This window comes from Carassius auratus, chromosome 41 (genome assembly GCF_003368295.1).
Source record: "Carassius auratus strain Wakin chromosome 41, ASM336829v1, whole genome shotgun sequence".
NCBI classification, from domain to species: domain Eukaryota; kingdom Metazoa; phylum Chordata; class Actinopteri; order Cypriniformes; family Cyprinidae; genus Carassius; species Carassius auratus.
Genome location: NC_039283.1, coordinates 8,966,829 through 8,991,164, shown reverse-complemented (window position 1 = coordinate 8,991,164; position 24,336 = coordinate 8,966,829). Strand labels below are relative to the sequence as shown.

The 24,336-nt window shown below is 35.8% G+C and overlaps 2 protein-coding genes across 3 annotated transcripts; both read right to left on the bottom strand.

Moving 5' to 3' along the window:
- Positions 1-3,730: 3,730 nt before the first annotated feature.
- On the bottom strand, positions 3,731-15,255 carry LOC113059633 (uncharacterized). Of its 2 annotated transcripts, XM_026228173.1 has the most exons (8): positions 15,189-15,255; positions 8,978-9,325; positions 8,581-8,892; positions 8,427-8,495; positions 6,319-6,405; positions 5,673-5,732; positions 4,405-4,485; positions 3,731-4,281 (listed from the first exon to the last, which is right to left on the bottom strand). In XM_026228173.1, the coding sequence occupies exons 1-8, from the start codon at positions 15,247-15,249 to the stop codon at positions 4,226-4,228; spliced, it is 1,074 nt and encodes a 357-aa protein (XP_026083958.1). In that variant the 5' UTR covers positions 15,250-15,255; the 3' UTR covers positions 3,731-4,225. The 2 variants fall into 2 exon arrangements, with proteins under 2 accessions (XP_026083958.1, XP_026083959.1); XM_026228174.1 differs by lacking the exon at positions 8,427-8,495.
- A 7,175-nt stretch (positions 15,256-22,430) lies between these two features.
- Positions 22,431-23,917, bottom strand: LOC113060042 (hepatocyte growth factor activator-like). The gene is made up of 2 exons (XM_026228830.1): positions 23,672-23,917; positions 22,431-23,103 (listed from the first exon to the last, which is right to left on the bottom strand). The coding sequence occupies exons 1-2, from the start codon at positions 23,789-23,791 to the stop codon at positions 22,870-22,872; spliced, it is 354 nt and encodes a 117-aa protein (XP_026084615.1). The 5' UTR covers positions 23,792-23,917; the 3' UTR covers positions 22,431-22,869.
- Positions 23,918-24,336: the final 419 nt, after the last annotated feature.

Below are 24,336 nucleotides of genomic sequence, written 5' to 3'. Positions count from 1 at the left end.
GGCACAGACTATTTTTCTCTTATGAATATAATAAAACTAAAGACTTTCTGGAGTTATGAAGGATGCAGTACTACTCTATAGGTACTCAAGATTAACAGGATATTGAGTGAAAACGAGCATTTCACTCCTCCGTAGCTACGCTACACATAGACTGTTATTGCAAATGTCTGCAAAGGGCGCTAAAAGACCTGATAACTGCTGTTACACTTACAGGACGATCAAATCCTTGTTTAATACTGACCAAACATTTCATTCAAATATCCACTTAATCTTTCTTTTCTGGCCACCTTTCTTCAACAAAAACATGTGGACATCACAACGCTTACAAAAACTAATCCTTGTTTTTATTGGAGTTTTTTTTTTGTCATTTCTGAATGCTTGAGAGACTATAAAATCAATCAGACAACTGTATTAGACAACTGACTAATTGTAATTTGTAAATAATACAATTTAATTACAAGTTAGCGATCTACATTGTAACAATAAAAACTCCAAAACTACGGGAACCGGCGGACAATCAAAATTAAACTTTAATGCTCAAAATAAACACAAAACAGCGTGGCAGCCCCTCACAAGTAAAAAACAAACACAACTAAAGCCTGGTCCTCTCTCGTCTTTCACTGTAGTCGCTCCAGGTTTATACCCCACCATCTCCTCCGTGGGACTCGAGACCGGTGGGTCGAGCGGGTGTCGCTAATTTCCCAGTCACTCCACCGGCCTCGCTCCTGTCTCTCGGCCCCTCGTCACATAGATATTTTATTAAAGTTATATTATGACCCCTATATATAATGAAAAACACATCAAACAATCCCTGATTAGTGAACTAAGTTATGTTTTGTGTTAATACTGTCAGAACACACAAGGTTTATGTACAGCCTCAGTTGGTTAAAATGAAAGAAACAGATGCATGTCTTTAAATTAGATGAGTGCAGTTCTTAAAGGGACAGTACTGAACATGTTGCCACTGTAATTAAAGAGATCATCCTACAATTGATTTGTCATTGTTTATTCACTCACATGTTGTCCCAAACCTACAGTATATTAATTTCTTTCTTGTGCTGAACACAAAAGAAGATATGTTGAAGAAGAGGATAACCGAACAGTTGCTGGTCTACATTGCCTTGGTTTTCCTCCTTCTTCAAAAATAGCATTAATGTTTAACAGAAGAAGAAAACTCATTCAGGTTTAAAACTACTTTTGAGTGAGTACATGAAGGTGAAAAACAAAAACACTAACCTACAGTATTACATTTTTTGGGGAATTATTCATTTTATGTTAATAAACACGAAAAACAAAGATAAAAATCACTCAATACCCTTGACTGAAAAACTTTAAAACAAGCTTAACTTTTGGTCTTTGTCTGCTTCCCACCAGAGCTTATCTTCTGATTATATTGACTCACTCCACACAGACTGTTAAACGTCACCCTGGACTCCATTTCCCATGATGCATTTCACTAATCACACTCTCACCTGTAGCTGATCACATACACACAATAAATACCAGGCTCTAACCACAGTTCAGGACTGAGTATTGTTGAGTGATTATCGCTCCTCTAGTGACAGCTACTCGGAGCCAATTCACTGTTTTAGTTTCTAGATCCTAGTCCTAGCATTTTATATCACAGTCAAGATACAACTTTAATTTACAGTAATGACAGTTTAAATAACAGTGCATTTGTTTTTCCTAGAAATCGAGTCCATGAATAAAATACATGAAACATACTTTAGCACATTTGATTATGGACTGAAAAAATAAATATACACGTAAAACATATTTTGCATGTAATATTTGCATATAACATATTTCACATTTAGTGCATTGTCTACATAAAATGTAATAAATTAATGATTATGCTTCAAGGTTCCCTTAAAGTGAATCTCACACAGGCATGTGCGGGGGGGGGGGGGGGGGAGGTGTTGGGTGCTTGAGCACCTGCCCCTTTATCCTTTGGTGCCCAAAGTGACCTTTAGTCAAAGCAAAATTTCCTCTAATTTTTGTATTTTTATTTTGTCATAACGTTTCCTTTTGTGAATGCCTGCTCATACCCAATCTAAATATTAGTAAGATTTTGACTGAATTATTTAGCGAATTCTTTCTTCAGAGAGAGAGAGAGAGAGAGTAAAAACAAACAAAAAAATCCTGATGTGCATAATGTAATATAAAGTTCTTCAGTGATTGTAATGGGAGTTTTTGAGAGTGCCTGAACTCTGGCTAGACTGAATGAAAATGTTATTTGATCATGTAATTGTTCTTTACTCTCTGTAAAATGAAAGTGTTAAAATAAGTAACTTAAATATTGTTATTAAAATTTACATTAAATGCAAATTCAGTCGTATTAAAAATATTTTATGGCATGGTATGGCACTTAAGTAAAAAGTCAGGGTTTTATGTGTAGTTAATAGATTACACTACCTTTCCATTTATTGATCAAATAACAATCTATAAAGGTGCAAAACGCGTTTACTTACACGTTTAAGAATCAAGATATTTCCTGATATATTAAGCATGTTTGGAATTGTTTTTAATAAAAAGGAAAAATAAATAAAACATAAGCCTATATAAGTTATACAGGGCTTTCAAAGCATGACTCAGTTGTTTATTGTTTTGTATCAATATTTAAGGTGGACTTATTGATTAGGTGCAAGAGTAGTAGTGAAGGTTAAAATAAAAGATTGATAATGAAATAGTAGATTGTGCCTTGTTCCTAGTGACAGAAAGAGCAGGTAAGCAAGCCAGGAGACAGAGGCTGGTGAGAAAGAGGAAAATGTAGAGGCACAAGCGTTTTCTAAAGTTTTTACTATAACAGCTGTTCTTAATTATTCTGTTGAACAGAGAAGAAAAAGCCATCAGGTTGGGACAATTTAAGACATTTCAGTTTCTAATCCCAGAGTTATTATTAGGTGGAAATAATTTTTCTTTTTTTACTTTTAAACTTAAAATTGTCTCTTCTAATCTTTTTCTTTTTCAAAACTGCATCACAGCATTTGCTGCCGTATCAATACATAATCATCCATATCAATACGCAAATCGGCAAGGAATGCATCACAATATATTTCTGTATTGCTATTTTGTACCGCGCTATTAAAGCCTTGTTCCATGTGCCCCTTTTATACTTTGAGCACCTGCCCCTCCAAAGGTCTCTGCACGGCCCTGATCTCACACTCATGTGCTGTTGTGAAGTTCATTACATGCATAACTGAATCATTCTGAGCTGACTGCATTCATTTGTTTTAGCAGTGAATAACATCTGGTTTATGTTTGACTTATGGAAACAACCAGCAAGGCAATAGTCATGATGCTCAGTCACTATTTGTTTTTATACTGCATTTTATTTTATTTTTTTTATAGTTGGAAGCAGGAATTATGTCACACACAAGTGACAAAATAATGGCATTTTAAAGCAATAATAATAAAAAAAGAAAAATTCTAAAAACATTAAGAGACAATTAAAAGTCCTAATAATTCTCTGAATTCGTGATGTGCTCATTTAGTCTCAGTGACACAGAACACAGCACCAGAAACAGAGATGTTCAACATGACATGTTCACGACAGATTCTTGTGAACGATGTCAATCACATTCAGACTGGCTTCTGAAAAACTCTCACATAAGAAGAAAAAGAGTATTAAATAATATCTCAAATTATATTCACAACTTTGAGGTAAAGTATTCTCATAAAACAAACAAAGCTATCAAGGTCTTCATCTGTGATTCATAATCTTATACATTTCATTTACCATCTAGTTAACCCTTTGAGTTATTCTATTTTCATTATTTCACCAATATTATGATGTTAATACAATATGCATGTTTATTTTTGACTATCTACTGAATATCATTAACTTTGTGTTTTTTTCATTTTCATTGACTTCCATAATGTATTTTCTTTTGTACTATATAAGTTAATAGGAACCGCCAGCTGTTTGATTACCAGCAATCTTCAAAATATCTTCTTTAATGTTCATCATAAGAAAGCAACTCATACTTTTTTGGGTGAACTATACTTTTAAGTTACCTATCTCACTTTGATGATGACTTTATTTAATATTATAATTAAAGTCTGTACAATATGGATTACTGGAAATTACATTCAAAGATGTATGCATATACTGTATCATTAATATCCATAATTATTCATATTAATTATTGCTGTGTACAGAGAGAGAGAGAGAGAGAAAGAGAGAGAGAGAGAGAGAGAGAGAGAGAGAGAGAGAGAGAGTATTTCATTGTAGAACTGCAGACATCTTGATTTCATTTTGGTGATGAGAGTTCTTCCTTCCTAAATAAATAAAATAAAATAAATTAATACAAACAATTTACTGCTGACCATTTCTTCACAGTCATGATTCAGATTGTTAGAGATCAGTGTGAATCATCAGGTTTTGTGACGTTCAAAACTCACCAGCTCTTCTCGCACAGATGATCTGAAGAAGAATCACAGTAGGAGCAGCAAACACTGCAATCTCTACAATACTCACAATCACTACAGGAACCATGTGTGGACAGAACAGAGAGAAAGAAGAGAAGAAACAATAATCACAATCACTACAGGAACCATGTGTGGACAGAACAGAGAGAAAGAAGAGAAGAAACAATAATCACAATCACTACAGGAACCATGTGTGGACAGAACAGAGAGAAAGAAGAGAAGAACAATAATCACAATCACTACAGGAACCATGTGTGGACAGAACAGAGAGAAAGAAGAGAAGAAACAATAATCACAATCACTACAGGAACCACGTGTGGACAGAACAGAGAGAAAGAAGAGAAGAACAATAATCACAATCACTACAGGAACCATGTGTGGACAGAACAGAGAGAAAGAAGAGAAGAAACAATACTCACAATCACTACAGGAACCACGTGTGGACAGAACAGAGAGAAAGAAGAGAAGAACGATAATCACAATCACTACAGGAACCATGTGTGGACAGAACAGAGAGAAAGAAGAGAAGAACAATAATCACAATCACTACAGGAACCATGTGTGGACAGAACAGAGAGAAAGAAGAGAAGAAACAATAATCACAATCACTACAGGAACCATGTGTGGACAGAACAGAGAGAAAGAAGAGAAGAACAATAATCACAATCACTACAGGAACCATGTGTGGAAAGAACAGAGAGAAAGAAGAGAAGAAACAATAATCACAATCACTACAGGAACCATGTGTGGACAGAACAGAGAGAAAGAAGAGAAGAAACAATAATCACAATCACTACAGGAACCATGTGTGGACAGAACAGAGAGAAAGAAGAGAAGAAACAATAATCACAATCACTACAGGAACCATGTGTGGAAAGAACAGAGAGAAAGAAGAGAAGAAACAATAATCACAATCACTACAGGAACCATGTGTGGACAGAACAGAGAGAAAGAAGAGAAGAAACAATAATCACAATCACTACAGGAACCATGTGTGGACAGAACAGAGAGAAAGAAGAGAAGAAACAATAATCACAATCACTACAGGAACCATGTGTGGACAGAACAGAGAGAAAGAAGAGAAGAACAATAATCACAATCACTACAGGAACCATGTGTGGACAGAACGGAGAGAAAGAAGAGAATCAATCTCTGAAACTGTGAACTGATTATTAACAATGAACAATTATTAACAAAGCATTTATAAATTCACTGATAGTTTCAGCGCAGTCATTCATTACCTCTGATTAATGATCCAGCAGTCATACAGACTACAGTTTCTGATGCTGTGTCAGCTGCTTCTGTGGATCATGAACATTAGTTCAGTTCAAACATCATGTGACATTAATAAGACATGCAGACACTGCAAATCTGTGAGAGCTGAAGTCATCTCTGTGTTTGAGGTAATGAGCCATTTATCTATTTTAGAGATGCAAAAACCATAAAGGATTATTTCATCAAACCATTTATAAATTCACTGATAGTTTCTGTGCAAGAAAAGAGAAGTGAAAGACTGATGATGTCTAATAAAAATTCACTTTAGCTGTGTTCGACTTTGTTTTTTCTTCAATATATGTTAAACAAAAACAGCCTGATAGCCTCAGATAGTTTGATATATAAACCCTTTAATCATAATTAAATAATGTATTTACATATATACTAGCTTTCACATTGACTTGTTTTGTGAAAGAGAAAACACGTGTTTTAGGTCTACAAATTAAACAAGAGCAGTGATAAGCTTCTCTTAAAGTTTATTAATAATCAGTTATGTTTCTCTGTATAAGGAGGAGGATTTCAGTTCTGATGCATCCTATTTGATCAAATACATCTTAGCTCTGTTTGACTTCATTGTTCATCGACTGCTGATGTGTGTCAGTGATCATGTACCTTGTTCTGTAGAAGCTGCTGTAGTTTGACTTGATTTCTTCTCAGAGTTTGAGCTGCTGACTGGAATCAGTGTTGAATCAGCTGAAGCTGCAGAAGAGGAATGATCATTAGTCTTAGTCTTTTGGACGAAAATGCTTTTTAGTTTAGTCAAATTTTAGTCACTTATAAACTTCATAGTTTTAGTCAAGTTTTAGTTTACGAAAACACAAAAAGGTTTTAGTAAAGTTTTAGTCAATTTTAGTAAAAAAAAAAAAAAGCCAGGAATAAAAACATTCTTACTTTGGCAATTGTCGCTATATTTGAGAAATTGCTAAAGTGCAATGAACAATGTGCCAAAAATATAAGCTATTGAGGAACACATACTTATGCTCTACAACTTGTGCTTCAACTTGTCTGCCAGTGCAACACCAAGATGCATATTATTTGTAAACACAAACATCATACAACCCTATCTAATAAAAGTGATACAAACAATCAGGGATGCAAACACATGTATTTATATAGCCTACACTACACACAAATAATATACAATTAAATTATGCTCATTTTAAATGTATTGTGTAGACTAGGTATAAAAATATAGGCTTTTAATAATGATAATATGAAACGCTTCAAAACAGAGCGCACAAAGCGCGTATGCACATCGTGGGTGCAGAATGATGTGCTCAAAGCAACATGGAGTCACAGTGTGCTGCGCTGCTCAAGTGCGCATTTAAAAGTACGTGCAACCCCGTTAGAGCCATTTTTATCTAGTCATCGTCGCGTTATCGTCATAAAAAAGGTGCGTCAACGAAATCATTTTGTTATCGTCATTGTTGACGAAAACAACCATGCTCTTAACTGCCCCCCTCTTAACCCCCCTTTCTAAACGTAGACTTGAAAGTCTGCTATTAACACTTAAATTGTTATTATTCATGAATGCTTTTTTGTAATATGACACCATCACTAAGGGGAGGAGCCTGCTAACAGATTTTAAAGTACCATTTCTATGGGAATGTATTGTCCGATTTGAAATTGTTTTATCAGGATGAATTTTGAGGAATTAAGCTTTCAAATGATATATAACTTATGATGAATACAAAAACATGATATTAATGAAGTAAACTTAAAATATTTTTTGTAACTCCGGTTATAATGTGTAGGATTATCCTTGAACAGTCCATTTCATTAAAGGAACCCAACACCGCATTCCACAGTTTTTTTTATAAAACTATTTATTGTTATATAAAGTAGATGTGTATAGGATGCACCATATTTAAACTATTAAGTTTGCTTATTAAAGTGTTTAAACTAAACTCTCAGGAAATGGACACACGCAATCACATGGACATTATGCTAATTACATGCAAGAACCGGAGAACGGGGCGTAGGCCCCGCCCAAGACAATATCTGATTGGCTGTCACACTAAGAAGGACGGGTCAGATGGACACACTTATAACCCAATGACCCAATGACAACATCACTTTTCTCTGTCACTGTTTGAATGAATGTTTGTGTGTTTTCGTTAGTTTAGTTTGTGTGTATTATAGTAGTTCAATAAAACCTTGTTTGATTTTACATACATGTGTCTTGTGCTGTGTGCTTACAAGTTACTGCCTTAAACTGTAGATTCTGTTACCTTGCTCATAATCAGTTATCATAATTTTATTGTATTATTACCATAGGCTACGGGATAATATTTGTATAGAATTGATAAAATACCCTAACTTCAACATATCGGTGGACGAATAGTTGATAAAGTGGTCAATATTAATTCTGAATAATTTGCATACTAATTCGGTTCTTATTCACTGTAATTCAATCCCCTTTGAGTTATATTGATCTTAATTCCCTTATTAATCTTACAGATGTATATGTTTTGAGGTGCATTCTTGTAATAATTTAATCTATTACTGTCTTTATATAACAAACAGTGGTAAAATATCTATCTAGGAGTCTTATATAGTTTGTGATGATCAGATCAGGATTTAATGATAATATACTGAAGTGGCGTGCGTCAGTTTGCGGGGTTAAAGAAATGTAGTGTTGCTATCTGAACACATGTCAGTGTATCTGAGTGAGGTCTTCAGGTCACAGTAAACATTGATCTTAACAGCTGATTCTGGACCTGCTTGTGTAGGAGCTGAAGCTGATTTAGAGCTGGTGACTGGAGACGGTGGATTTGTTTCGCTTGGAGCTGGAAAAGATGAATGTTCAGATACGTCATAGACTACCATCATATTTAAATGACTGATGATTAATTGTTAATATAAATCATTTACTTGGATACTTGACAGTATATGTGGCTGAGGTCTTCAGTTGATCTCTGTGTTTAAGCTGACATCTCCACTCTCTGTTGTGATCTTCATTCAGGAGTGTTGTAGTCAGAGAGATGAGACACTGTTCTGAGGAGAATGAGATCTGAAATCTGGAGTCTGTCTGCAGATTCACACCAGCCTGATTCACCCAGATCAGATGAAGACCATCAATACGGACTAAAGTAATACAAGAGACTCGATCATCATTATATAACTGACAGAAGAGAGTCAGAGAGCGGCCTGATCTGATCTCAGACTGTGAGGATGATGAAGACACTGAAACAGAAAATCAGACAGAGATTACATGACAATATTACTGTTTAATTCAACATATAATCATAATATTCATAGAGACACTGACCATGAAGAACATGCAGATAAACTTGTGCATCAGCTCCATGTTGTTGTCCATTCACATATCGTCTGCAGGCGTAATGTCCACGATCTTCTTTTGTGACTTTCTTGATGTTCAGAGAGCAGTCAGAGCCCAGACTCAGTCTCTCGTGTCTCTCTGTGTCAGTCCTCTTTATTCCTAAAGTAATCAGTTCAACTGCCGCTGATTGATTTGACTTCTCTGCCGCTGACCCTGTCTCTGACGGTCTGTTATAGAGCCATACAGTTGATGTGCAGCCAGGAAGAGCATTATTACAGGACAGACGGACATCTCCACCAGAACTGAACACACGAGTCACGTCTGCTCCACTGATACCTACAGATAATAATAATAATAATAATAATAATAATAATAATAATAATAATAATAATAATAATGTGGGTTAATGACTTGATTATGAAATCACTGATTCTTGAGACATGGGACAAAACAGCTACTGTAACTGTGGGTTTTAAATGAAAATATTATCAATTTAAATGTTTTTAGGGATTAATAATAGAATGTATTTAACTCAGTTATCCCTTAAATTTATTTTAATTTACCATTATTATCTCAAATCGATGACTCTGTATTGTGTCTAAAACAGAGAAGGGTTCAATCATTATATAAACTGATATAATATAATGATTGAACCCTTCTCTGTGCAACGTGGACACTGTTTTAGATGTAGTGAGAACACAATAAGAGTTTCTATTTTCATTTTTTTTTATGATAAAAAATAACTTGTTTTATCAAAAGCAACTCTTAATAATCTCTCATATTAAAGCGCGGTTGTTTTTCAAGCACATGTGTGTGTTTCATAAGGTTTTAAAGTTGTGTCCTCTCTTTCTGTCAGCAGCGTCAGATCTTGATTAAAATGTAAAATCATCAGGGAATCTGAGGGGCAGCTGTCTCTCTGAAGGACCCTCGTCACATTCCTCCTCTGCAGAGTACATCAGTGTCACTTTATAGTTTTACAATATTTTAAATCTAATGTTAATACTTCCTGTGTCACAACCATGATATGTCATGTTAGGGGGCTACCATTAACTTCAAATATTACATTAAATATTAACGTTTGTTAACGTGTTAAGTCTACTGAATGATAAAAAATAAATGTTGTTTGACTGGAATTATAGAAGATGCACATGCTCACACTAACCGTATATTTTTGTGAATATAGGAGATTGCCTGATATCCATTTACTTATTGATTCTTCTTTTAAGAACTGTATCACACTGCAGCCCTCCAGACACTGCCATGAGGTTTACAACAGCTGCTTACCAGGTGTGCAAATTAAGCTTGAAAATGTGATCACTGCTCGATATATGATGACAAAATGCAATGGGAATAATCATTTATATTGCTGTGCATGCATGTCTACTGTTAATAAAGCAATTTTGCTATTAATGCCTTATGAATATTACAATGCAGCAGCTAGAGTTCTTCCTAGAACCAGGAAGTATGACCATATTATCTACATCCCTGAAAGACAGCGGAGACCAGGACAACTAGAGCCCCAGACACAGATCTGCTGTAAAGACCTTGTCTCAGAGGACCACCAGGACAAGACCACAGGAAACAGATGATTCTTCTGCACAATCTGACTTTGCTGCAGCCTGGAATTGAACTACTGGTTTCGTCTGGTCAGAGGAGAACTGACCCCCAACTGAGTCTGGTTTCTCCCAAGGTTTCTCTCTCCATTCTGTCACCAATGAAGTTTTGGTAAGAAGCATTAGAAGTATACTTTTATGAGATGAGTTTCTATTGGTGTTTCTTGTGTATCATTTCTTCTCTTTGATGAAGGAATTTCATATTGCTTCTCTCAATTTGAATGGAGCACGAGAAGGGAAGAAAAGGTTTGAACTATATGAGTTAATCAAGATTAAAAGAATAGATGTTTTGTTTGCACGAGAAACACATAGTGATGTTTTTAATGAAGATGATTGGGCAAGTGAATTTGATGGGTTCAATGGGTTATCCATTTGTAGCCATAACACATCTTTAAGTGGGGGTGTTGCTATCCTGTTGTCAAAGAACTTTATTCCAGCTGCATACCAAGTTGAAGAAATTATAAAGGGACTATGTTTTGAAGATAAGAGCTCAATTAGAAAATCAGTCTTATGTTTTTTTTGTTTTTTGTTTTTTTAATGTATTAATGTTCCCACCAATGCAGTTGAAAGAATTGGGTTTTTAGATATATCATGTAAAGCAATCAGTGATTGTAACACGGAGGATTTGTTTTTAATAGGATGGCACTTTAACTGTATGGAAAATGCCTCTGATAGAAATCATGTTGAATCTCATATGGCTTCTCGAAAAAGACAATTAATAGAAATGCATGATTTAACTGACATATATAGACATTTTCAGAGACAGAGGCAGTAAACTTGGATTCATTCACACAATAATATGTTGTCTTTGGCAAGGTTGGGCAGATTTTATGGTTTTAGTCATCAACTTAATGTTTTCAGAGATTGTTCAATTATTCCAGTGGGTTTTTTTGGATCATAGTTTAGTGCAGTGTTTTTTTAACTTTGGGATCCATAAAACCCAACAGTGCACTGTGTCCTTTTAATAACAGTTTATTAACTAATTTAGAATTTATATATATATATATATATATATATATATATATATATATATATATATATATATATATATATATATATATATATATATATAATTATTATTATTATTATTATTATTTCTTTTTTTTATGATTTTAGAACCAGAAAGTCTGATTTCCAATCATTGCAGCAATGGATGAACTACGGTAAAATTCAAATTAGACAACGGAGTCAACAGAATGCTTGCAACATCACCAGAGACTTAAATGGTAATTTAAAAAAAAAAAAAAATAAATAAATTTGGAGAATTGTTAAAAAATATGAATATATGGCTTATGCTCTAAGGATGGTGCACTCTTGTTGAGCCATGCTGAGATTCGTAAGAGGACAGTAGAATGATATGAAGAACTGTCTAGCAGTGAGCTTACACACAGGTCAGAGAGTGATGATGTGTTTATTGAGGGTCTTCCTCAGGTATCGGATGATGTCAATGGTGAGCTCTGTAGAGTGTTGACTTTAGAAGAGTTACAGAAAGCTCTTCAAAGCATGGAATGCAGCAGAGCACCAGGAATAGATGTCCTATCTGCAGACTTTTATAAGTCTCTTTGGCCTGAGATTGGTGCAGATCTGCTTGCAGTCATCAATGAAAGTTTGAGTAGTGGAAGATTACCACTGAGCTGCCGCAGAGCGGTCCTTACTCTACTGCCAGACCTGAGTGATATTAAAAACTGGAGGCCTGTCTCTTTGCTATGCAGTGATTATAAAATTCTGGCTAAAGCTTTAGCAAATATCTTAAGTAAGGTTTTAGCTGAAATTATTCACTCTAATCATACTTATTGAGTTCCAGGTAGGCATTTTTTTTTATAATATTTCGTTTCTTAGAGACTTTCTTGATATTGGTAAGCTCTTATTTTTGTTTAATATCAATAGATCAAGAAAAAGCGTTTGATAGAGTGGAACGTGGCTATTTATGGGATGTTCTAAAAGGTTCTGGACTGGTTTAAATAAAGTTTTTATTGATAAGTTAAGAGTCTTATATTGTGATGTTGAAAGTTTGCTGAAGGCAAACGGTGACTTATGTGCCCCCTTTAGAGTTTTTAGAAGTATTAGACAGGGTGTGCTTTATCTGGGATGTTATATAGTCTGCAATTGAACCTCTGTTGTTGTTACTTGGGTGTACATCTGGGATATGATGAAAAATAATATTTAAGTTTTAAGTATTCCAGAAAACATTCCTTTGAATGTCAATTATTACATTTATTGTTGGTTAAAGTGAAAATGGCAATTATGTGAGTAGAAAAAGAAAAATGGAGGGAAATTTTGACACAGATGTTAAAATGATTTCAATCTTGGTAAAGTCTAGGATGTTATTATAAAACAAACAAAAATATGAAGCATTTTTTTTAAATATCATTGATGATGTTTTGATTTTTAACAGTTTGTTGTGAGGGTCTCTCTACTTGGTAGAGAATATATACTCTTGTTTGCCTTTTTTTTGTAATTGTAATAAAATGTTTGTTTGTTTTTTATTCTAATTCTCTCTCTGTCTGTCTCTTCCTCTCTATATATAGCCTATATACATCAGTTAGTACCCCGAATGTTCAAAACATGGCTATGGTTTTGTGTTTTAAGCAGAAAATGAACCAAGGCAGACTGATACTGAACATATGAGTTCAGGGTATAATTGCAGGAAACAAAGTTAACTTATACAAAGCCAAAAATATCAGATGGATAACTCAAACATCATTTTCTGATAAGTTTTATTACTATAAAAACATTGTATTGTTTATCTGATACCAAATCTATACATAAAAAACCTAAAAACCTTTAGGCAGTTTTAGGCACAAACTGTCTTTTCTATGAGTTTCACTTTCAGACACAAAATTTGTGGTAGGAGAGTATTCAATAACAAAACGTGTTTTACAAACGTTTTCTTGCTCGTGTGACATTTGCGCCATTATTTAAAGGACCAAAGAAAGCATGTCTCATCCTGAATTTCCACTGCATGCATCTGCGTCATGTTTCTGCTACCATAGATGATCACGGTCACTCTAGTCAATGCAATGTTTACACCAGACGCGGCGCGACACTTTTTAAAAGCGTCCCAGAAGCAGCTCTCCACGCCGCTTCACTAAAGATAGGCGCCTAGTCTATTTTTGATGCACCCCGCATCCAAACCGCACAGCAAATACAAAATGGAAGTCAAAATATAATGTTCAATTCACATATTCTAGCTAGGAGGCCAGAAATAGAAGACGAGAGGTTTATCCTCAAAGTTGAAAAACCTCACATTATTATATGACACCACAGATCCTTTTTCCAATGGCAATTAAAAAAAGCAAATGGTGTGGAGTTTAATTGCAGGAGTTGCAGGACTGGATTAAACAGAATTAAACCGGAAAAAATATTAACATTCAGCTAACCATGTTAGAACACACAAAAATCAAGAAAAGCTAGTTGGACCATAGACTGTAGTGTTGAACAGGAAAATCATGTGTTCTCGTGAATCCCACCATTACACTTCTGATCCGTTGGCACTGTGTGGAGGATGCAACGAAACCTCATCGGAGCCGTAAAGCGCCACAGACACATGCCGTGTAAATCAGGGATGATGCTAAATTGTGTTCTTTAATTTGTGTGATTGTTAGTAAATCACCCGCAGACATTTCAACACCAATCAGTGCAGTTTTTGAATCCTGCTCTCGCGCTTATGTGTCCTGCTTAGTAAAACTGGCCCATAATGGTAATAAGACTGTAAACATGATTTTATCTTTTGCCATTTAGCTTCCACATTTGTTAAAAGGTGAGATGTATGATATTTGTTTTATTTATTAGTACTATATAAATTACAGAAAATTTTAAAATAGAGTAAAATCAATCATTGCTTTGTTATTACACTTTATAAGTTTATATAACTTTATAAAGATATATAATGTGCAACATCGATCAAATGACCTGGGCCCTCATTAACAGGAGACACATGTGCTGAATACATCTAAAGCAGGGATGTCAAACTCAGTTCCTGGAGGGCCGGAGCCCTGCAGAGTTTAAGTTCAACCCTAATTAAACACACCTGATCCAACTAATCAAGTCCTTTGTGCTTATTTGAAAACGACATGGTACAGTATGAATGTTGGAACAAAACTCTGCAGTGCTCCGGCCGTCCAGGAACTGAGTTTGACACCCTGATCTAAAGTAAACTCATCCCAGAACAAAACCTGCTCCAGAGACAGTAATGTTCAGAGAATGGGTTGCTATCACTACATACTCTGAAAGATATTTCAGTTCTTGGATCCAAACGTTGAATTATCTGTATATGTATTCATAATCTAACCCAGACATGTCACATAACCTGATTTCTGGAATACAGAAGAGTTCACTGTATAATACATTTAACATAATCATAGCTTTGTAAGAGACTTCTGAGTTTGACAGCAGTATATGCACAATTATAAACGTGCATCAAATAATAAAACAGTATTTACTCATGACCCTGAGATAACTGCTTAATGACTTAATGAATTTCATCAAAATAGAATCGTGCATATTCAAACTCCAGAAACTATGTCAGAGTAATTAACACATCACACACATATTTTATATTGTAGATCATAAACAGATGTCTTTACCTGTGAAAAGTGCACAGATAATGATCCGTCCCAGCAGACACATGTGACACTTATCAGCCATTTTCTGTTTCTGACAGTCTTTCTCTTCACTCTGTAATTAAAGCTCTTGTTTTTAACACCATCATCTCACCCTTTGGGTGTTAACTTCCTCTGATCTCAGCAACTGACCATTGAGCTGCATGTCACCCACACTACACTAATAAACTGATACAGTATAACTGTAGACATTAAAAGCAAACATACTGCAAACACAACACATCTACTTCAATAACTCAACCATCAACCAGCTCTCAAAACACACAAGATGACTTCAAAATAAATAAATAAATAAATTTGTTTTAAAAATTTTCTAATCAGCAATATTCTTGTCTATTCAGGAGCTTCAAATGTTGCCTACGTGTTTTTTTTTTTTTTTTTCTTTTTTTGATTTTGAAACACGTGACTACAGAGTGTGAGAACTCATTAGTTTTCGCAGACTTGTTTAACCCACAGAGACGAGTGCGGTCATCTCTGAAGCCAGTTTAGACTGATGGCTGTGAATTTTCACACATTCTGATGCCATTTAAGCCCCTTTCACACTGCCATTCCGGCAAATACAGGGGTAAAGTGTTCCTGTAATTGTTCCCTGGTCGCTAGATTCTGCACTTTCACACTGCCAGTGATGACCCGGTATATGTGCGTGCTTTCACACACAACCCTTGAAGATCCCGTAACGACACGTGACATCAGCGCGTGACGTGTAATGTACGAGTCAACAACGCTTGACACGTTATACTTTAACTGAAGCAAGCAAACGATCTCGGCGTCAGCGCGGAAAGTGAGGAACTAACTGATCTCTGCTTCATTACAGTTTGCACATGTGTTTTCGTCGCGTACATTGATCTTCTTTCAAAACAGCCGGTAAAAAGGAATTAGATCTGGCTTTTGTTCACACAGCGCTCGTTCCGGATCGATTACCGCAATGTTACTATGTCCCCGACCCGGGTTCGGTTCGGTAATCAATTCCGGGACGTGGTTGCTTTCACACAGAAGGCGACCAGGCAATGTTACGGGAATATTGCGGGTCCGACGTGCAGTGTGAAAGGGGCTTTACTCTTTTACTTTAAGGCCCCGTCCACACGGAGACGGAGCTTACCCCAATCCAATCTTTTTTTTCCTCGTCTCAAGAAATGTCCACGTCCACACGAAACCGAATAATGATGTAGAATACATGCCAGACCAGTATGTGGTGCTGTAATTCTGCCACAGAGATTCACTAAAAACAGAAAAGAAGACTTGGACTATGCTCATAAACCTTGCGCGTGGTACACAAACGAACATGGAACAATACATTTATTAATCAGTGTTAATGTTAGTTAATAAAAAGACAATCGTTCAGTGTTTGTTCATGTTTTTGTTGCTGTTACGTGACGTAGAGGTGTCTGACTAGGGGGGAGACGTGGGCTGATGACGTCATCGTTTCTGAATATACGGTTCAGCCGTCCAGGCGAAAACGCAAAGACGGCGTTTTCAAATGTATCCACTCTGGGACCCGGTTTCACAAAATAGCGGTTTCACCTTGCGAAAACGCTGGATCCGTGTGGACGAAACGCCTATCCGATAAAAAATGTGTGCGTATTCACAGAAACGCATCTCCGTGTGGACGGGGCCTAAGTGATTTTCCTTTTATTTACTGTGCCATTTTGCAAAAGTTGTTACAAACCATTTACGAATGACTGTCAGACTATGTTTACACAACAACAATGTAGTCAAATACTGAAACGTTCTTTCATTGCGTTTTTAAAAGTTTTCACTTATACACAACAACATTTTCAAAGCGATTTGCATTTCAGATATCTGCAAAAAAAAGGCCAAAAATGTTGTATTACGTATGCCAGGCCAGTAGTTGGTACTGTCTCCTTGTTAGTGAACAGTACCTGTGGGGAAATGAAGATTATATGTTGTATATGATGCATCTGTTGGTTGTAATATTGGTGAAGTAAATCCACTCTTTGCTGAAGAAGTGTTGAGCAGCAACAACAGTACCATGTACTCTGCCATTGTTGTGTTTGTTCATGCTTGCCTTTAAAATCAACACGTACTGCGCATGTCTACATACCGAACACATATACCATCCTACACCACGCTCAGATAAGTGGTTCTCTGTACTGGAGAAAGCACACTTTTCTTGGCATTAAGTCTTAATCCAATATCTTTCATGTGACGAGAAAGACACCTCAATGCTGAACCATTATCTGCTCTCAGGAACTTCAGATGAAGAAGGATGAAGATAAGTGCATCTTTTTGATAGATTGTGACACACCAGTCCTCTGACTTGGCCTGTAAAAGTGTGCTGAACTTCAGTCCCCTGACTGAGCGGTTGAAAAAGCGCAGATCTAAAAAAGGACACAACACCACATCCTTCCTCAGAACAGTGAAGTACCGGCTGTAGGACCCGGACTCTGCAACCCAAGGAGGAACCACCTCGATGTCCTCCGTCCTCAGAGAGAGTCTACTTCTGTTCACCAGAGTCTGCTTGGGGCCCACCAGAACTGGATTCTGAAAAAATGTAATACGTCTGATGTCTCGGCAGCGCGCATGTCTTTTTCTTTTCTTTTTCGCCACTCAGTCACACAGACAATATCAAGCTCAGAGGGCAAAGAAACCGCAGCGCTGGCTTTCAAGCCTCGAGAACGAGCTCTAGAACTAGTGAACACGGGTGGAGATAGGACGAGCCGTCTCAAATCCGTTCGCCAGATCATATTTGATTCCTGCGATCGCTGGTGCTGCCGTACCTCAGCAGCAGCGCGACCACAACCGCAAGATTGCATGCATGGACAAACTCCTTGGAGCGTGCCCGGCGAAAGTGGAGCGCTTAACAGCGAGAAAAGCACAATCAGCCGACTGCACGAGCACCCCTCCTCATTAATGATGCTTATTATAATATTACTTGTGTAACTGATGCTTGTGCAACTGGCGAGCTCATCATCGCCTTCCACATCAATCTCCTCAGAGAAAGCTGATACTGCGTGCTTCACTCTCAAGCAGACAACACACAAACTGCGTGTGTCACTACCTTTTTTTTTTTTTTTTGCTGGCAGGGAAAACACACAGCCTGAACGCTGCCTGCTCTTGCCCAAAACTTCTCTTGATTGAAGCTTTGACAAATGTAGTTTATCAGTGTACAAATTACACTAAATAAGACTCACAAATATATAAGAGTTAATAAATAAGGACAGATTCTCTATTTTTGTGTAAACTTTTACTTTAGTGAAGTGACATTCAGCCAAGTATGGTGACCCATACTCAGAAATTGTGCTCTGCATTTAACCCATCCGAAATGCACACACACAGAGCAGTGAACACACACACACACTGTGAGCACACACCCGGAGCAGTGGGCAGCCATTTATGCTGCGGCGCACGGGGAGTTACTTAAAAAAATCTGTAACATAAAACTGACTCAGGAGACACAATTACATTTTGATCTGTCTGTTTTGTCATCACTGATATAATATTATATTTTTTATATATATTTTGAATTAGACTATTTTATTATGTATCATTCTGTAATCAATTAATTGATTGGTTTTGTTATTTTTATTAGTTTAAAAAAAAAAAAAAACATAGTTTTTACATTTAAGTTTTGTTACATAATTTTAGTCATATATTATTATATGCTTTTTCTAAATTATTCAAATAACTGATGAACATTCTCTGAATGGATGTCATGCTGTGCTTCCAGCTGGTATTGTGTCAGTTTCTAGAAGGATGTGATTGATGTCTGACTTTCTCCTTCTAGGAATCTGATGAAGTTTGATGAGGTGGAGGTCACTGAGCAAAGACATCCGTCACTCTACAAACAAGATCACCCAAAACCAGCTGAGACTAAACAACCACACACACAGTGGAGCCCCCAAGGGCCCACCCCTGTGGCCACCCCAGGACTATTTTCAGTGGGTACTATTAATTTAAATGCAGAATGTAAATTCACAATAATTTAAGAAAAAAGTGCAGCACCTGCTGCAGCCACAGTTTTGCGTCTCTGAGCAACATTAAAGTGTTTCATTCCTGAATGAATCAACTATTTAAAAGATTCGGTTCAATCGCAATGACTCACTTATTAACAGTGACTCGCTGCCACCTATTTAATTTCACATTTTATGGAACCTTTTCATTTTTTAAATAATTTCAAACATCAGTTTTCAATGTTTTATCTTTAAAATTTCAAAACATTATTTATTCATTTGTAACTGCAGGTTAAAGTATTCCATGTTCCACGGAGCTGCATTACACAGTGTGTAAAAACATCTAAAGTGCACTTCAGATGCAGCTTCTGTTTTATCTGCATTGCAAAGATCAATTTTGTTGATACTGATTGCATTTGCTTGGTAACAGCCCAAATTCAAGTATTTGCCTTAAAAGATGGTGCACACTTTTAGAAGCAATTGTGTAAGGGTAAAAAAAAAAAAAAAAAAATCAGGTGTCAGCACAATTAAAAATAAGATATCAGCACAATAAGACTCAGCAAAATAGTCCAATTATCGTTATCGATAAAATCCTAGAACTCACAGAGATATAACTTTTTGTCTATATTGCAAACCCTTATTTATTTTATTTTTTTCTTTATTTTAATGTGCAAGCCTAAATTTTACTGTGGTCTCATTTGGCCACCCCGTTAACATTTTCTGGGGGCGCCATTGCACACACACTGTCAGCTGTGACCACACACACACACAACCACATTTAATCAAGTAAACAAATCAGCTGTTCTGAATTCTGTCATCACAAACCAATACAACAATTCAGAGCATAATAAATCATCTTACTCCACAAACTGAGCAAAGCGAGCATTTCTGAAATCTGGCTCTACATTTATTTACCAATGCTTATAACAACTGCCGAGCAATACAAGGAATGCTAGTATAATAGTATATGACCATATTTCAGTAATAAACTCTTGGAAAAGTTTTAGCATGTTTCGGTCTAGACAGGTGGAGCTGGGGGAGGTGGAGGGTTTCAGAGGAGGATACACAGTGAAATATTCAATGTTTTTAAAAACAACAAATTCATATTAAAAAATTTTACTAGGTTGTTACCTTTTTTTTCAGCTTTAAAGTCTCAAAAGCTTTTAGCAGTTAAAGATTTAACAAACTTTACATGTCATTAAGCAACTCACAGACTGGCTCCTGGGATCTAACAGAAGAAGCCGACTGATCACGATAACTAGCAAAACTTCTCTCCTTGATATTGCTTTGTATCAAAAATCTTTCCTTGTTTTATTGGCATACTCACAGTAACCACAGCTCCTCCCTCAAACACAAACCTGTTTCCTACATTATATAGCCTACACATCATGAAGAAACAAGCGTCATCCTTCATCATCCAAAGTGTTCCATGAAAAATAACTTTCATAGTGTTTTATCTTTCTTATACAGTATATTTCTCCAAATAGGATACATGTAATTCTTACTTTTTTATGTTCTGAAATTATACTTTTGAATGTTCTATTTATGAATGTTCAAAATATTTAGTTCATTTAAATGTTTCAAAAACACAGTTTTTGTTATGCAAATGTTAAAGGAACACTCCATCAGTTATTTTTTTATATTTTCAGAATGTTCCAAAAATAAAACTTCTTAGATGAATGTCATTTCAGAAATGTTTCGTGAATGATATAATGCACATTTTTGTGCTAATGTTTTAAGAACAGTACAAAAACCAGATAACACATTATATTAATGGAAAAACAATTGCTGTTTACTTTTAGCGAACCTTGACGGAAAGTTCAGAGAATGTTGTTTGCTAGCTTGAAATATCAAATATCATACATCATGGTTATATTTCCTAAATCTATTTAATTACAACAGTCCACAACGACCTCACAATGATCAAGAAGTGTTGTACTTTCACTGAAGCAAACGATCTCGGCGTCAGCGCGGAAAGTGAGGAACTAACTGATCTCTGCTTCATTACTGTTTGCACATGTGTTTTCGTTGCGAACGTTGATCTTCCTTCAAAACAGCCGCGCGATAACGTGTGTCATCACTTCGATACGGAATTACATCTGGCTTTTGTTCACACAGCGCTCGTCCCGGGTCGAACCCCGCAATGTTACTAGGTCCCTGACCCGGGATCAATTCGGTAATCAGTCCCGGGACGTGGTTGCTTTCACACAGAAGACGACCCAGCAATGTTCCAGAAATATTGCGGGTCCGACGTGCAGTGTGAAAGGGGCTTATGATGCAGCATCATAACGACTGTCTGTGTTTCACAAAAACTCTTGTATTTTTACAGATATAGCATTCACATAATGCACTCAGATTCCCAGAATGCAACACAGTAACATTACACTTCACATTCTACTGGTTTACTTTGCTATTTCTATTGTCGTTGTCACTTTTACTTATTTTGCTAATGTAAAATTATTTTTGTTTGTGTTTTAAGACTTTGTTGTATATCATAAATTAATGAAATAGTTCAACCCAAAATGAAAAATCTGTCATCATTTATGAAAGAAGATGATTTGGAGAATGTTACCAAACACTTGATGGTAGACACTGACGTCCACACTTTGCTCCCTCTATGGAAGTAAATGGCTACCGTCAACGGTTACCAACATTCTTCATAATATATTATTTTGTGCTCAACAGAAGAAAGAAACTCACAAAGGTTAGGAACAACTTGACGGAGAGTAAATGATGACAAAGTTAAATTTTATGGTGAACTATCCCTTTAAGTTCAGACTAAAGACTGTACATGTGTTAAACTTGTATTATAATGTTTCCAGGAGGAATGGGCGAATCGATCCTGAAGTATTGATATATCGATACTGATGCAGTATCGAAAGTATCGATAGTCAAATAAAAATTATTGATACTAGGTGTTTTTATATTCCAGTGATTGTGTTTATTAAACAAAAAATAATGCCTACAACATGCCTTAAATTGAACGAATAACCTACGTTAGCAAATAATTGTGTGAAAGGGATTTTCCTGCTCATCTAAGGCAGAATCAATCAATTACAGAGAGCCTTCACTCATTCTGATGTGCATTTAAACACAGCTGTGTTTTCCAAGAGGAGCCTATAATGAGAGAGCATTTATGTAGCCCAGCATTAAGCATTAAGGCAGCCCAGAACAATGATAATATATAATGTCAGAAATTTTAATAATGTGTTCAAATATGATAGATAATAATACATATTCGTTATGCATTACTTTTCCATTCAAATGTCAGAAAAAAAATTCAACACAGAGACCTGTTTGAATTAAATTGAAAGGAATGCACTTAATTAAAGGTTATAATAGTTGACTAATATACTGTTCAAATGATGGTGTTAAACTAGGATTTAACAGCAAACTGTCGCATCAAACCTGCATCTGTTTATTCACTTCCAAGGCTTTATATGTTAATCATGACCTTTCCAATATTCACTCAAACACTGTAAAAAAAACTATTTTTATATTTTAATGCAGATTAAAGACATTTATTTCACAGCAATCAAAATGTACAGATACGCAAAATAATAATAATAATAATAATAATAATAATAATAATAATAATAATAATAGCAAACACTTCCCACTCCAGTGTACATGTCCCCATATTGCTTGTTAATATAAATACGACAGGCTGGCAGTAAAACACACGTCCGTCAGTGTGACGTCATGAACACATTAACAGTAAAGTCACAGTTGTTTTATCTCCTGCATTGACTCCCGATACAGATGTTTATCGTCTTTCTATTGGCTGAAGTTTTTGGGGAGGTTTTTCTGGATGTTTTGATGACGCTGTTGATCCAGTCTGAATATTTGGGCACGAGGGTGTAAACGCCAGGCTTCCCCGAGCGTCCGCATCCGTCTCCCCAGCTGATGATCCCGTAGAGGAAGCTCACGCCGTCACACTCGCACGCTAACGGACCGCCCGAGTCACCCTGAACACATCACACACACATCAACACATCTGACACAACAAACACCTCACTTATTCTACAGTAATACTCACGTGGATGGAAGCATGTTTCTGCCACAGAGGAAAAAAATACATATATATATATATATATATATATATATATATATATATATATATATATATATATATATCAATTGTGAGTTCTAATGTCAGAATAACAGAATATGAAAAATGTTGCAGTTTCCCTTTTTATGCTTTATTCAGTGGCAGAAACATGCTTCCATGGGTATTAGAGCATTTACTAAATATTGTATATGAATGCATATATTAGTAATAATTATATTAATATTAGCCTAAAACAATACGAATTACATTATATATATATTATTATTATTATTAATACAGCAGTAATAGTGAAATTAAGGTATTTCTTGAAAAAAGACATTCCTTATTACTACATTATTATTACATATTACTATCACGATCTAGGTCCAGAAACATTATTAGACTTATGTTACATAAAATCTAAATCTGCAATCCAATAAGCGTAATAAATAACATAGCATGACGAAAGGTGTGTGTGGTCTGACCTGACAGGCGTCCACACAGAGCTCACTTCCTGCACACAGCATCCCTGACCTGACCTCTGACCCGTAGACGTCTGGAGACGAGCACTGATCGAACGGGATGATCTTCACCACTCCCTCCATCAGGTGAGAGTACGAGTTCGCCTCTACATTATTAGAGAGTTATGTCATTCATTAATCATTCTCAAACCTGTAAATCCTTCTTTCATCTTCTGAACACAAATAAAGATATTTTTGATGAAATCCGAGAGCTCTCTGACCCTCCACAGAGAGTGAGGATCCTTACTCACAGACCCAACTATAAATAAATACAAACTAATTAAAACTAAAGTCCTAAATTTTTTATTTTTTATTTTCACAATTCACAGTAAATAAATAAATACATAATAATAATAATAATAATAATAATAATAATAATAATAATAATAAAATAGATATAGCTTCTCAAAAACATATACAGAAGCAAATTGCAGCACTTTTAATATTAATGTAGCCCAAGTCAAACTGCCTAGCAGGACCACAGGGAGACACCACAGGACCACTACATGAGCCGCTTCAATGATTCAAGTTATCCGTCTATTTATATATTTCTTCTTTCTAAATGATGAACATATAATATTGATAGCTGCTGATATAGACAATGAATTCCTTTCAAATGTGCAGCTTCT

Bases quoted from the DNA above. Each gene is read 5' to 3' on its own strand.
- LOC113059633 (XM_026228173.1), bottom strand. From the start codon at position 15,249: ATGGCTGATAAGTGTCACATGTGTCTGCTGGGACGGATCATTATCTGT. The intron at 9,326-15,188 runs GTAAAGACATCT...TATTATCTGTAG, and splicing joins TATCTGTGCACTTTTCACAG to GTATCAGTGGAGCAGACGTG. The intron at 5,733-6,318 runs GTACATGATCAC...CATGATCCACAG, and splicing joins AGCAGCTTCTACAGAACAAG to AAGCAGCTGACACAGCATCA.
- LOC113060042 (XM_026228830.1), bottom strand. From the start codon at position 23,791: ATGGAGGGAGTGGTGAAGATCATCCCGTTCGATCAGTGCTCGTCTCCA. The intron at 23,104-23,671 runs GTCAGACCACAC...TGATGTGTTCAG, and splicing joins TCTGTGTGGACGCCTGTCAG to GGTGACTCGGGCGGTCCGTT.